Raw genomic sequence first — 15,199 nt, 5'->3', positions numbered from 1 at the left:
AATCCTTTGGACAAAAATCTCCTGAGTTGGCGTCTCTTATATCACAGAACAAGTAAAACAAATTGTTATAGGGAGCCTGAGAGAAACGCATGTGACTCTCGCTGCAGCGCCCAGCACAGCAGGGATGCATGCTGGCATTTTACTTCCCAGCATCTGAGCAGTGGCCAGCACTACAGCTACTGTCCCAGAGGTTTGCATGGCCACAAATGTGCTCTATATAGGACTGTCTTCATTAGACATTAATGAGGCCCATGAGAGGGCACCCCTAACAATGTTGTTCTCCAGAGTAGCTTTGGTTCTTTGTGCCACTTCCCTTTCTCCTTCAGGACAGACAAGGCAGATTCAGGACACCCTTAGATGAAAGTAAAGTCTAATTCCGTAACTACGGTTATGTGCGGTTCAACCCATACAAAGTTATTACTCTAAGTCACCATGGTCCTTTCCTGTATCGTGGGCCTTCCTCTCTCTAGCTGCCTTTCCCTCCCCAAAACTCCTGTGCAGATGTGCAAACTCCTGATTCCTCTCCTGAAAGAAGCTCCTATCTGAGTGGTCCTTGTCTTGTAGACTGGCCTGCACCATGACGAATCTCTGATTGGTGGTTGGATACGTTTGTGTGGTAACAGGGAGACATCCAGAGTTTGTGTAAAGGAAGACAGGGGTCCATAGGGCTATCCCACCTTGATGGCTAAGAGTGAGGTAGCGTTTTTTGAAAGCCTTTTCATGCCCCGAGTCTTTCCTCAGGGTATCCCCCACCTGCAGAGTGCCCTCTACAACAGTTCCATAAATAGCGCTAGGTTTGCAGGAGACCTGAACTCTGGTACCACCTTACCAAGAGCCGGCCTCCTCAGCCGAGCTTTAGCCCGGAACTGTTCAAAGTTCACATTGCCCTTTTGTGAGCACCACGTAGGTTAGCACTCAACTGTTACCCAGCCAGTCAGTGCACGGGTCTTATTTCTCAGCTAAGAAAATAAGAATTCAATAAGAACTGTCTTTTTATATCACCACAGTCCTGAATATAAAGGAATCTCCCAGTTTACCTTGTGCTACAGCTGATTGGCTGAGCTAGTTTCTGAGCCTGAGTGTTTTTTTTCCCCATTGTTTTTGTTTTGGTGTGTGTGTGTCTGTGTGTGTGTGTGTTTGGTATAATTTTTTTTCTTCTGTAGATCACACAAACCCTGAATTGGCTGGTGAGAATGACGTCAGAAGCAGAGACCAACATTGTGGCTGTTGAGAGAATAAATGAATACATAAATGTGGAAAATGAGGTGAGAATTAGTGAAACTCAGAAGAATCCCATGAAATTCTTTTGAGAGGACATTTTCATTTTTAAAAACATCTTGAGTGGGTTAGTGTTGTCTCCCCACCCCCCCACCCCGCCGCCTTGAGTTTTTGAGACACGGTTTCTCTGTGTAGCTTTGGAGTCTGTAGTGTGGTCTCAAACTTGCAGAACTCTGCCTGACTCTGCCTCCTGAGATTAAAGGCGTGCACCACCACCACCCACCTTAATCATATTCTTTTTTAAGATTTATTTATTTATTTATTATGTATACAGTGTTCTGCCTACACACCAAAAGAAGGCACCAGATCTCATTACAGATGGCTGTGAGCCATCATGTGGTTGCTGGGAATTGAACCCAGGACCTCTGGAAGAGCTATGAGTGCTCTTGACCTCTGAGCCATCTCTCTGGCACCATCATGTCGTTTTAAAGCCTCCCTTACTCTAACTCAAAGGACTTAATCTCCTCAAATGTAAGACTAGGAAATGATTTAGTAAATGGCAGTGTCTTTCTGGAAATTCATAGAGCAACCTTGCAGGATAGCCCTTCTTCATTGAATCAACTTAGAGCCCTCTGGAAGAGAAAAGCCCAGCTCACTCAGCTACTGGGCCCTGCTACCTTTCTGTCATGTGACACGAGTCCCATGACAACCGTTTGTTTGCTGAGCTGCTACTGTGCCCGCCTCTCCTCATCCTCTCTCCTTGCTAGGCACCCTGGGTGACCGATAAGAGGCCTCCAGCAGACTGGCCCAGCAAAGGTGAGATCCAGTTTAACAACTATCAAGTACGGTATCGGCCTGAGCTGGATCTGGTACTGAAAGGGATCTCTTGCCACATCAAGAGCACTGAGAAGGTAGGTGATGAAGATAGCTCTGGAGAGTTCTGGCCGTCAGGCCTCGTCAGCAGAGAGTGTTCTTCACCATTTGGGTGCCTGGAGAAGGTTAGGATACTTCCTGCAGTCTGGGAACATGTAAGGAACATATGGGATTCTGGGATCCTGCCTCCCTGCTGGCCCACCTCATGAGGGTTTGATGTGTGGTGAAGAACCTGGGAAGGAAAGGGGGAGCATCAGGCCTGGAGGGAGAATTGTTGAGAAAAACGGTGTAGATGACTGTCTATAAGGAGGGAATTACCTAGTGTTTCTCCTGGTCCGTGAAGCTGAGTACCCTTCCTATAGAGCTCTTGTTCGCCACAGTTTGGGGTCTAATGTGGGCACATCAACCAGTCTAGATAAGGAGGCTGAGAACCAGGTTTCTCTTCCGGTGACAAGCCTTTCCTTCTTTCTACTGAAGAACAAAACAAAAACAAACAAACAAACAAACCTAGCTCTCCCCTCAGCAGCACGTGTAGTAAAATTAGAGCGGCACAGAGATTAGCATGGCCCCTGAGCAAGGAGGACACGGAAGTCTGTGACGTGTTCCATAGGTGGCTAAGGGATGCTGGGAATGGGAGAGATGCTCTTCCCCAGGGAAGAGCACACTAAAGGTTATTCAACACCAGCCGATCGTGTCCGACAACATTACACAAGTACCATTATGCAGACTGAGCAGGTTATATTTAGGAATATATGTGTGTATTCATATGCATATGTGTATATATGTATATAAACATGTAAGCATGTAGCAACAATGAAAAAGGCAATGGGTTCGTAAAAGATCATGGATTGGTAACGGTTTGGAGGGAAGAAAGGAAAGGATAAATGATGTAATTAAATCTTATTTCAAAAAAAGATGTAAGAAAAATTTAAGTTAGTACATTTTATTTATTTATGTTGTGAGTTTGCATGTGTGTGCCCTTGTGTGCATGCACACGTACATATGTGAAGAGCAGAGGAGAGCTGTTCCATCATGTGGGTCCAGGGATTGCACTCGGGTCATCTGGCTTGGCAACGAATGCCGTTACTACTGCTTTTCCTTTCCCTCTACTTTAAAAAAAATTAAAAGGAATAAAGCTATAATTTCCAGGATTGATTGTAACAACAACAGCTGAGAGCTCGTCCACTTCTTCCAGTCACTGTTTCCAGCCCACAGCAACCAAGGAGGAGTGTGAAAGAACCATTTGTTTCTGACATCTGGGAAATCTTTTCTCTCCTCAAGACTAAAAGCCGTTTTATATGTTTGATATAAGGCGTTTTGCCTTTCTTTCCTTCCTTCCTTCCTTCCTTCCTTCCTTCCTTCCTTCCTTCTTTCTTTCTTTCTTTCTCTCTTTCTTCCTTCTTTCTTTCTGTTCCACCTGTGACTATCACAATGTGGCTATACAGGGTACCTTTTCTCCAAGAACTGCATGTGATCCAGATGTATATGAACTCTGTTCACAGATTGGTGTGGTGGGCAGGACCGGAGCTGGGAAGTCATCCCTCACAAACTGCCTCTTCAGAATCTTAGAGTCTGCAGGCGGTCAGATCATCATTGATGGAGTAGATATTGCTTCCATGGGACTGCACGACCTTCGCGGGAAGCTGACCATCATCCCCCAGGTCAGCCCTAGAACTTACTCTAACACACACAGGAAAGAAACACTGACAGGAACTCAACCAACCATACAGCTCGCACGGCTGCATTAGTTACTGTTCTTGTCACTGGACTTGACGAGAAGCGACTTACGGGAGGAAGACTGATTTGGGCTCATGGTTTGAGAAGGGACATGGTCCATAGCGGTGGTAAGGAGGCAGCGTGAGTGTACCCTGGCGCACTGCATCTGCACCCACCAAGTAGAGATGAGAGCTTGTGCTCTGTGGTTTTCCTTTTGCCTCCGTTTAAGACCCCACCTTGTGGGACGGTGCAGCTGGTGTTTAAGGTGTCTTCCAGGCTCAATTTACCCAGTCTAGATACTCCCTCTCAAATACCTCCAGGGGTCTGTTTCCTAGATGGTTCTAGGCCCTGTTGACTATCAAGGTTCAATACCTCCAGGGGTCTGTTTCCTAGATGGTTCTAGGCCCTGTTGACTATCAAGGTTCAATTTCACACCGGGATTCCAGACTAGTCCCCTAAGACCCTGCTTCTAAGAAGAGCTCTGAACTTGGCGCTTTCTTTGTGGCTGCCAGAATTGACCGGTAGGTGGCAGCAACACAGCAGCAATCAAATAGAGCAGATGATTATTTGGCGGTTCCATAGCCCATCACAGTTTGCTGAGACCTTCATAATTAGCAGTAGCAATTTTGCTACTGAAGCTTGAAGCCATTAAGCTTTATATCCCCCATTTGATGCGGCTAAAAGATAGGGGAGGGAATTTGCTGCAGGTTTTTGCCAGCAAGCGGAACATTTATTGTATCAGCAAGAAAGACCTCCCTTTGGCTTGCTCTATGGACCCTACCAAAGTCAGAGTTGCCTTGGAGGCCTCTACTCTCAGCACTGTGGCCAAGCGCCTATGAAGGATTTGTTTGTCTGATGTCTGGTGTGTGCCATCAGGTGTCCTCTTCAGTAACTTTTCCCCACTGCATTGAGACAGGATCGTCCATGGAACCTGGAGCTTGCCGTTTGTTTGTTTTTGTTTTTCTGATGTTGTTTAAGTTTTTTTTATTTGATGTGTTTTGTATATTTTGCCTGCGTGTACGTGTGTTGCATGTGGACCTGCTTCTCACAGAGACCAGAAGAGGGCGCCAGATCCTCTGGCGTTAAAGACAGTTGGTGAGCTGCCCTGTGGATACTGGGAACTGCATACAGGTCCTCTGCAAGAGCAGCAAGTGCTTTCTACAGGGCCACCTCTCCAGCCTCTGGAGAGCATTATTTCTGGCGAGGTCCATGGTCAGTAACTCCAGATATCCTCTGGTTGCTCCCGCCTCCCTCCCAGGGCTGAGCATAAGGCTGGAGAGGCCACAACTCAACTTTCTATTGGATGCTGAGGGTCCAAACTCAGGTTTGATGATTGGGCATCAAACGTCTCTTCAGCCCCTATGTTTTGTTAGTTTGGTACATTCTCTTCTTTGACCTCTTCAAAATGTAGGAGACAGCTTCTTGTCGGATGACTACACCTTCACTTCTTCTACCTTCTTAGTCTCTATCTCTAAGCCAGGAGTTTGTTTCAGGGGAGGGATTTTCTTTTCATCTCCTAAAGAGATGTGGCAGCAAACCTGGATGTCTACAGGGAGATCCAGAGTGGAAGAAAGCAGCTACAAACCACGGACTCCTCTTACCCCATGCTCAGCTCTCCAGACGCAGACACTCCGGGCCTTCAGAGGTGTGAGAGGAGCTCAGCCATGAGCCAGCTTCTTGCCGAGAGTTCATCTCAGACCATGTCTGGCCACAATGGATGACCGCGCCCTGTGCTGACATCATCCCTAACAGCTTGCCTTTCTTTGACTTGCAGGACCCCATCCTATTCTCCGGGAGTCTGCGGATGAATCTAGACCCTTTCGACAAATACTCAGACGAGGAGATCTGGAAAGCCCTGGAACTGGCTCATCTCAAGTCCTTCGTGGATGGCCTGCAACTTGGGCTGTATCATGAAGTGACAGAGGGTGGGGACAACCTGAGGTAATGGCTTGTAACCTACTTCTTCCACAGGCAGTGACACAATGTAGGGGAACTGTTCATTGTGTTCCCGTGTTAGATGTGGTCTGGCGTTATGGGATTTACATCGAGTAGATCTAATTCCTAATGTGTAAAACACACGCAGGCAGAGATCTGTGAGTTCGAGGCCAGCCTGGTCTACAAAGCGAGTTCCAGGACAGATTCCAAAGCTACACAAAAAAAAAACCCTGCCTTAAAACAAACAAACATTAACAAAAAAAAAAAATCAAACAACAACAACAACAACAAAAAAGTGATTGTAGGCAAAATATTCCTAGAAACAATGTTTGGCCAGGCAGTGGTGTGGCTCATGCCTTTAATCCCAGCACTTGGGAGGCAGAGGCAGACGGATCTTTGTGAGTTTGAGGCTACCTGGTCTACAAGAGTTAGTTCCAGGACAGGCTCCAAAGCTACAGAGAAACCCTGTCTCGAAAAACAAAACAAAACAAAAAAAAAAAAAAAAGGAAAGAAAGGATAAAACAGATGTAAAATGCTTAGAAACACTTGAAAACCTTTGTTATTAAATATGCCCTTCATGTGGCATTATATCATGTGAGCTTGCAAATGCCACTGTTGTGGAGAACCATAGAGCACTCAACAGAGTCTTGGTAGCAATAGCCAGCTCCCTTGTGCAGCCAGAGCCTGATCTATCTGTTATGAAACCCAGACCGAATGCAGGGATGTGAAGATCCCCATAGGCTAGAGAAGGCATCCCAGATTGAGAACCACCAATCTAAGCTCTGGAAGAACCTAGGAGCTGCATATGTGCACAGACCCCCAGACCCTATGCCTACTACTCTGAACCTACATTTTAACAAGATTCCTGGTGGCTTGTGTGTATGCTGGAACTTGAGAGACCTGCTTGGAGCTCTGGTTCCTAAGCAGACTGAGGAACTCACCCAGGGAACTTAAGTCCCAGTGTCCAGACCATCCCCCAGACCAACTGAACCCAGGACTAAGGTGACTTCACCCACGGGGACACTTTCCTGGCTTGGTAGTGAAAATCATCCGTCTTGCTTTCCCTTGGCAACAGACAGGAGCCAGCGAGGCTTACACAGCTGTGTGGCCTGATGTAAAAGGCCATTCAAATATGCAGCCAATAAGTACATGTTAACACCTACCGTGTGCCAGGCACTGGGGACACAGAATAACACAGATACAGCCCTGGACCTCCAAGTACATGAAACATAATGGGGGCATAAACGGCATTGCTGCCACACTGCAGAGGGGACATGGGAGACCTTGTGTCAGGACGTGAGAGTGACGTCCCCTCTCTTGTCTGTGCTGGGAGTCACTTCACCGCTGTTACCAGGGCCTTGAATTCAGACCTGTGTTTCAGGCTTGGTTTAGGGCGTTAAAACTTACATGTATGAGTGGAGGAACAACGGGCTCGCAATATCTGCGGTAAATGTTGGGGAGAGGAGCAAGAGCGAGCGGCTGCCAGCTGCAGCGGTGCCTGCTATCATCGCGTTCAGTTGACCTGGGCAGGAGTGTGGGCCAGCTAGGTTAATAATTCTGCAGTGTGCCTGGCCTCGCACTACAAACATGTACTGAGGTTCATCTCGGGTGACTTCTCGTCTCCTGCAGAAATTCTCTTACAGAGAATTACAGAACATTAGTCTAGCCGCCCTCTGTTTAATGCAATCCCTAATGACCACAGCAGGGAAGGGTGATTAGCAAATTCCCAAATCTTCCCCTTCACATCATTTCCCAGAGCTCCTTTGTGTAAGTAAGAGGTCCAGCTTTCATTATTGGCTTTTACCAAATTGAAGCTATTTGCATTTTACAAGTATATTTGAATTCCACATACATTGCATCTCACACCAAGGCGCCAGGCTCATTGGGTGGCTTTGTCTCTAATCAAAGCAGAAAGCCTCGAACAAATAATTAGCCTTGCGCATGGAAGTACACATTAAAATAATGAAGGCGTTTGCTAAGGCCACAGATAGATGCCACTGGGGCATCCTACTGCAGTGCTACCCCTGATATCCACAGTGTCAGCTCACACGCTGCTGGAGCGAGCTTGGGGCACTCATGTTGGTTTGAAAATGCTGCTACCACTATGGCCAAACACAAAGCACTGTTTCTGGGCTAACGTCTTTCAAACTTGCTTCAATACAAAAATTATCTGGAGTGCTTATTAAAAATGCACAACTCTAGTCTGTTCCCTAAAGGGAGACCCAGAAATATAACCTTTTTAATCAAGATTCTCTGGAAGTCTTCTGAGAAAATCTGAAAAACATTGGCTTTAACAGTGACCATTGGGAGGTGTTGAGCGCCTGACCTGGGTCATGAGACTGAACCCAGCCACAGGTTTTCCCTAGTCTTCTGGGCTTATGTGTGACTTCTTCTGTTGGCTGCAGCATAGGGCAGAGGCAGCTCCTGTGCCTGGGCAGGGCTTTGCTACGAAAATCCAAAATCCTGGTCCTGGACGAGGCCACAGCTGCTGTGGATCTAGAGACAGACAACCTTATTCAAACGACCATCCGGAATGAGTTCTCCCACTGCACCGTGGTCACCATCGCCCACAGGCTGCACACCATCATGGACAGTGACAAGTGAGTGTGTGTGTGTGCACGCCCGTGCGTGCACGGGGAAGGGGGCATCACCATTGCCCACAGGTGCACACCATCATGGACAGTGACAAGTGAGTGCGTGGGGGTGGGGGGAGAGGGCCTCACCATTGCCCACAGGTGCACACCATCGTGGACAGTGTGTGTGTGTGGGGCCTCACCATTGCCCACAGGTGCCACCATCGTGGACAGTGTGTGTGTGTGGGGGCCTCACCATTGCCCACAGGTGCCACCATCGTGGACAGTGACAGGAGTGAAGGGACAGAACCTAATCCCGGCAACAGCTGCAGTGCCAGCTAGAAGCTCAGAGGCATTTCACAGCAGGGGGCTTAAGGGTGTCATTTGGAGCCTGGGGCTCTGCAGTTTTAATACATTTAGCCCAAACTGTAAACCAAGCTAATAAAAACAAATGGGGGGGGGCATGGATAAACTAGGAAGCTATAGTGACTGAGTACGGGAAGGTGGAAGCCTCGTCTTGCATGTGACAGGCGTGGGCATAGACCTCCCCAACCACCCCAGCCTCAGCTGTCTCTACTCCGGCGTATTACAACTGTTTGCAGAGGAAGGAGCCCCCTTTGATCCAAGTGCCTTAAACAGCATGGACTTTGTAATGCGCGCACACTCACACACACACACACACACGCACGCACGCACACACGCACGCACGCACACGCACAAACGCACGCATGCGCTTCTCCATTGCCCCTTCCATTCAGGTTTAGACATGGAGTCCTCTCTGCGCATGCTCACTGCTGAAGTCCGCTCGTTGCCCCTGTTCTGCTGACTGGCACTTGGTCCTGGCTGTTCTTACAGTTGGTGAGCTTTGACACACCACTCTCTAAAGCTCGTCTCTCCTCTATTTCAGGATAATGGTCCTAGACAGTGGGAAGATTGTGGAGTACGGCAGTCCTGAGGAGCTGCTGTCCAAAATGGGTCCCTTTTATTTTATGGCCAAGGAAGCCGGCATTGAGAACGTGAACAACACCGAACTCTAGCAGGTGGTTCCACAGCCACAGAACTATGGGGAGCATCCTTATTTACTTTTGTCTTTTGTGCCTATGTCATGGGAGCCAAGATACGTGTGTTGTTGCTATTGCTCAGGTTGACCTCAAATTCAGGCTCAAGCAATCTCTGGTCTCAGCCTCCCATGTTAAGTAGATAGTTAATAGAGTACCATGCATAGATACCTAAATAAATATTATCAGATACCTTAGAAAATCCTCAGCTGAGCTGGGGAGATCACTCAGTTGATAGAGTGTTGCCTTGAAGGCGTGAGGACCAGAGCTGGATCCCAGAATTCATTTTTTTAAAGTGGGCCTGGTGGCACAAGATTATAGCGCTAGTGCTGGAGGCCAGAGTCAGGCAGACGCTGGGGCTCGATGGCCAGCATAGCCTGCTTGGAGAGTCCAGGTCAGGAAGAGACCCCGTCTCAAACCAAACCAGGTGGAGAGCGCCAAAGCAGCAACACTTGGAGTTGAACTCTGGCCTCAACACACACACACACAAACACACACACACACACACACACACGTCCTACATACACAAACACATGCATACACACCTCAAAAAGAAGAACCTCATTGCTCTGCCTTGATTATAATTCCTTGCTACCCCCATTCCCAGAAATACCCATTATTCTAAATTTCATAGTTCTTTTGCCTATGGTTTTAGCCTTTGGCACCTTTGCATGTTTAAGCAATGTACGCGGTTTATTCTGGTGTAAATGGGCTTATACTGCATGTATCATGGCTCTACCTTTGTTCAACAATACATTTGCAAATTGCCTACATTGATGTACGTGGCGAGGTGCCTTCACTTGCACTGCTCTTCGGCAGGGCAGCATTGTGGGACTAGATGATACTTGATCTCCTCACGTGTTGGTGATGTGGGCTTCTTTCCAGGGTTCCTCCTTTACTATGAGTAACAGGAGTGCTATGAACATCCTGGGATACTTGTTTGTTTCTCTAAAGTCTGGTTTGGAATTGGGGGTTGTGCAATGTTTACATGTACATCCTGAGCAGTTCCAGTTTAAACAATGAGGGTAACTAAGATCTCATTTTGGGTTCACTGTGTGTGTTCCTGGATTCTGCCGGGGGTCAAATCTTTCTGTGTGTTCCTAGGCCATGTGGATTTGTTATATAGATTTACAGATGTTGTATCTCATCGTTTCAGTATCTGGATTCTTTCTCATCTATTGTTTTTTAATGTTTATTTTTACTTATTGATTTATTTTTAATTTCCTAAAGATTTATTTATTTTATTGTATGTATGACTATTTTGCCAGCATGCATGCATGTGGGCTACATGCATCAGAAGAGGACTTCAGAGCCCCTGGCACTGGAGTGACAGACACTTGTGGGCCACCATGTGGGTGCTGGGATCGAGCCTGAGACCCCTGCAATAGCAGCAAATGTTCTGCCGTCTTTCCACAACCGCTCCCTCATCCCATCTACTATTTTTATTCTTGGTGTCTTGTTTCTTTGTATGTCTTCTGAATTTTTGCTGTGCGCTCCTTATTTCCCTTACAATTTGGTTTGGGAATATTCTCTGAGGTTGGAATTAAAGCCAAATTCTTCCTAAGAAAAATTTTGAAGGCTTCTGCCAGCCACCTAGGATATCCCCCCCCCCCCGACCTTTTGGGACTAAATTCTCCAAACTGAGTATCTCAGGCAGCTTCAGAGAGAAGCCCTGGTTTATGATTTACAAGTCTCAAGGAGAGTCCCTGCTTCGATGGTAAGGCAGAGATGGGCATGGGCTTCTGCTTCTGTTGGTGGCATCCGAATTCTATGTGGGCATCTCAAGAGTAGCTATTTCGAGACTCAGGTTCATCGGAGGAGTCGGCATGGGTTTCTCTTGGCTTTATTTCTTAGTTGGTGTCCTGTATTAGCAGCAGAGTAGACTTAAGATTTCTGGGTTTGGAAGCCTGCCTGCCTTTGTCCCAATCTCATGATGCCTTTTTGTGTCCTGCTGGAGGATCATTGTGTTCTTCCAACTGAGGATGTCATCATGAAGACTTGAATCTATCCTGCACCTCACTGCTTAGTGAGGTTCTCAGAGGAAGGTTATGAAGTTACAGTAGCCACCGTCTCCTTGCCCTGGCAGCTACCAGCTGCATCTCCAGATCAAAGCTCTCCCCTAGCCTCTTAAAGTAGCTCAGATTAGAGAACACTGCAAGGTTTCCAGTGCTGTGTAGATACCAGACAGCTCAGGTACATTATACCTAGTTCACATACATAGTTCATCCTTAGCGGCCAGTTTTCAGAGTTAGCTTTTGAAATATTTCCAACTTACTCAAAGTGTAGCTCCTATAGCTGCAAATTAGTATATGGGAATCAAAGATTCTATCGATTGTGCCCATTGCCTTATGGACCCCAGAGAACTTTTCTGGTTAAACTTGGCGTGCCTTCAATGAGATGCAACCCATTATTTTGTGGCAGAAGAATGACATTTGAGGGTTGATTGATAGAGTACTGTACCTCTAACGCTCTGTCAGACCAAGCTGTATTTCAGCTATTCATGTTTGTTCCTGTGTGCTTGTGTCTCTCCCCGACACACACTAGTCTCTGTGGCTCCCTTCCTCGGGTACCATCATCACCATCACCATCATCTCCCTTGTCTTTCTCCCTCAGCTCAGTGTCTAGATCACTGCCAGGTAACTGGTTTGTACCTTTTGCTTTACCTCATCCCTGGGATTCTCAGGAAGAACTTGCTTGCTCCATAATTTTAAAATATCCTTGTTTTCTTCCCAAGGACATCCTAAATAACTAAGTTCTCTAGTTTGCTTCTTAGAACAAGTTTACAGGCACACAGCATTTAGAGAAGCAAGGGGACCTTGGGAAAGTGGAGGGGAAGTTTACAGCTGCTGAGAGCTAACTGTACCAGCATGAAGCATTGCAGATGGAGGGGGAGAGCCTACAACAGCCCCATTCATTTCCCAAACCAAGTGGCTGATCCCTGTGTTCTTATCACCAGAGAACTCAGATGAACAACCTGTTCTGTTTATTTAGCATCCTTTAAATGACTGACATTTTAAAGCAATTTACTATAAATAAAACTATTTTATTTAAATATTCAGTTCTGTGTGTCATCAGTTAATATTCCTCCACAAGCTGTACCTCGTCAAATTAATTTCTATTACAATTTTAGGTAAGTACCAAGGTGATGTGGGATTCCCCTCGGTATGCTGATTACCATTCATCAGTAAAGAAAGCTGGCTTGAGCCTATAGCAGGGCAGAACAGAGGTAGGCGGGGAAAACTGAACTTAATGCTGGGAGGAAGAAGGCAAAGTCAAGAGAAGCCATGTAGCCCCTGCTGGAGACAGATGCCGGAACTTTATCCTGTAAGCCACAGCCTCTTGGTGATACACAGATTAATGGAGATGGGTCAGTTTAAGATATGAGTTAGACAGAAATATGCTTCAGCTATTGGCCAAACAGTATTGCAAATAATATGGTTTCTGTATGGTTATTTCGGGGCTGAGCAGCTGGGAACAAACAGGTGGCCTCTTCCAACAACACCAAGGAGTAGAAATCTCTCCAAAATGCCACCGTTATCTTCAGGGATCTTTTGGCTTCTTCCTATGTCCTTGCTGATTGTTCTGTATACTGGGAATAGCTGGGCTATGGTTCCACAGGACCAGGCCCTTCATGGACTCCAGCAGGTAGGTCATTTATTGGTAGATGCTGGGGTGGGCCAATTAGAGCCCTGCCTGGATTGTGCCTGAGTGGCAACTGAGTTGGTCAGTCCAGGCCGCTGGCCGCTGGGACCACACCCCTCAGACAAGAGGAGCCAGCTCTCCCATGCCCATGGCGAGGGCGTAAGTGTACAGTTTTGAAGGGAATGGTAGTCCCCGTAGTCGGAAGTCAAGGGATACCTACAGCCCCAAAGGAAAAGGTTAGACTACTTCCCATTGAATGGGGATACGAAGTTCTTGGGGGCAATCCTGATCTCGGTCGTCAGGATGTAACCGGGTGCTGCAGGTCTCTGGCTCTGTAGCTAGGGCTGGTAATTCTGCAATTGTAGCTGGTTGAAGGTCTGGTTAGAAGTCTTTTGGCTCTGTTGTTGAAGAAATCTAGACAGGTTTATGAGGCAGGGCACAGTTAGTAGGAGTAAGAAAAAGAAGAGAAGGGTTAAGGGCATTATCCAGTTCCACGTCTGACTGCCGGTGATCCACTGGGTCACTCTGTTTAAGTTTCTGAAGATCTGGAGTTGCTGATCTTGTCTTTCACTAAACCTGATTGGTTAACATAGAAACAACATTTCTTGCCTAGGAAACGACAAAGACCACCTCGCTCTGTTGTTAGTACATCTAATCCTCTCCGATTTTGTAATCCTATGGTGGCCAGTGAGTCTATTTGACCCCAAAGGGTCAGGATAGTCTGAACTGCCCCTTGGAAATCCACTATGAACAGCGAGGAACGCCAGTGGTAAATACTAGCAGGGAGTTCGTTCTGCTGCTCCAGAGGCAACAGCTGCAGTCAGGCCCAGGGCCGCTAGAAAAAGGATAAAAATCGCATGGGTTGCTCATTTCTCATGCTGTGCCGCTAGCAGCCTAGTAATGGGAATCAGCAATGGTTCTTCACCAGGTACCACCCTTACTTTAGGAAAGGGGAACAAAAGGGCACAAGTCCCGAGCCACCTGATAGGTAAGCAGCGATAAACTTGAGGGCCACAGAGAAGCGAGGCATTGGAACTGTTTGGGCCTAGGAGCGGGGAGGCAGTACTAAGGGTTCCAGTGGTATTGCAGTCTGCAGAACCCAGTGTGCCCACAAGGTGTGTCCCTCAGGAGTTAAAGCAGCCTGTGATGCCCAAGAGGGAGATGTGGGAGACGGAAGGGGTGGCGGTGATATTTGGCTCTGAGCTGTTAAGAAGCAGTGAGGTGAGAGAATCTACTATAACAACGGGCCAGCCCACAAATGGTGGTTTCCAGTTTCACCTGGCAGGGACACACAACCTGATTCCCCAAAGCAATCAGGCAAAGTGTTTACTGTATTGGTAGAGCTGCCTGGAGCTCAGCTCAGTAGCCACACGATTTTATGGCTGATAAACACCACCACGTGTTCGGATTCATCCCCCTGGACCCTGGTTTCCCCTCTGTGGGAGCAGCCGTCTTTGGGACATCTGCTTTCTGCTCAGGGAGGAAATGCACACTTGTTCCTCTCTGGGAAACTCAATGTTGGCTGGTAACGGTGAAGGGATTTCGGAGTCTTCAGAAGGATTAGCTCTGATCACAGGTTCTTTCCTGGCTTGGCGCTAACACCATTGCCTGCCTGCTTCCTTTGTTACTGCAGGTAAATTGTGGTCTGGCTTCTTAGGCCCTGATCCCCATAAGCTCTTCCTAACATGTTTACTAATTCTGAACTGTAAACCAATTAAAGTTCATCTGGTTTTCCTTCTTCACAAAATGTCACCAGACTTTTTTTTATTTCAGTAGGAGTGGGGATAGAACTCACGGATCTAATTTGGCTTGCTTCTGATTTTTGTAAATACTTTTTTTTGTTTATTTTTTTTTTGGGGGGAGCACAGCCATGTTCTTTTATTTTTATATTATCCATGCTTGCTTTTTTGTTGCAATGCAGAATTAAGTCATAACAGATTGTGTGGCCTTCATTCCCTAAAATATGTACTGCCTAGATCTTTGTAGAAAAGGTTTTCAGGTTTATATTTCCGTCATCAAAATGGTGATTTGCCTAAAAAATATTCTTATGATACAGATGTTCACAATTAAATCCATAAAACCTGATAATATGTCACATTCCATTACAAAACAAACAAAAAAAACCCAGGATTTTGTCATTGTGATTAAGGGTTTGGAGCGTGGAAGAGTAGATCCTGGGTTATT

At 46.7% G+C, this 15,199-nt stretch overlaps 1 protein-coding gene and 1 non-coding gene across 2 annotated transcripts in view; both read left to right on the top strand.

Annotated features, from left to right (window-relative positions):
• Positions 1–12,431, top strand: part of Abcc2 (ATP binding cassette subfamily C member 2) — a 60,518-nt gene extending 48,087 nt beyond the window's left edge. Inside the window, exons 27-32 of the mRNA XM_050144465.1 lie at positions 1,164–1,265; positions 1,986–2,129; positions 3,594–3,752; positions 5,582–5,748; positions 8,148–8,342; positions 9,223–12,431. Of these exons, the coding sequence (XP_050000422.1) occupies positions 1,164–1,265; positions 1,986–2,129; positions 3,594–3,752; positions 5,582–5,748; positions 8,148–8,342; positions 9,223–9,352 (897 nt within the window). The 3' untranslated portion in view covers positions 9,353–12,431. The remainder of the gene's footprint in view (positions 1–1,163; positions 1,266–1,985; positions 2,130–3,593; positions 3,753–5,581; positions 5,749–8,147; positions 8,343–9,222) is intronic.
• LOC126506324 (U6 spliceosomal RNA) lies at positions 2,602–2,705 on the top strand. The gene has a single exon (XR_007593178.1). It is a non-coding gene; the product is annotated as a U6 spliceosomal RNA (small nuclear RNA).
• Positions 12,432–15,199: the final 2,768 nt, after the last annotated feature.

The sequence above is a fragment of the Alexandromys fortis genome, unplaced genomic scaffold (assembly GCF_014885135.2).
Source record: "Alexandromys fortis isolate MF-2015 unplaced genomic scaffold, M_Fortis_MF-2015_v1.1 scaffold_16, whole genome shotgun sequence".
Lineage (NCBI taxonomy): Eukaryota > Metazoa > Chordata > Mammalia > Rodentia > Cricetidae > Alexandromys > Alexandromys fortis.
This window is presented reverse-complemented; position numbering and strand designations above follow the sequence as displayed.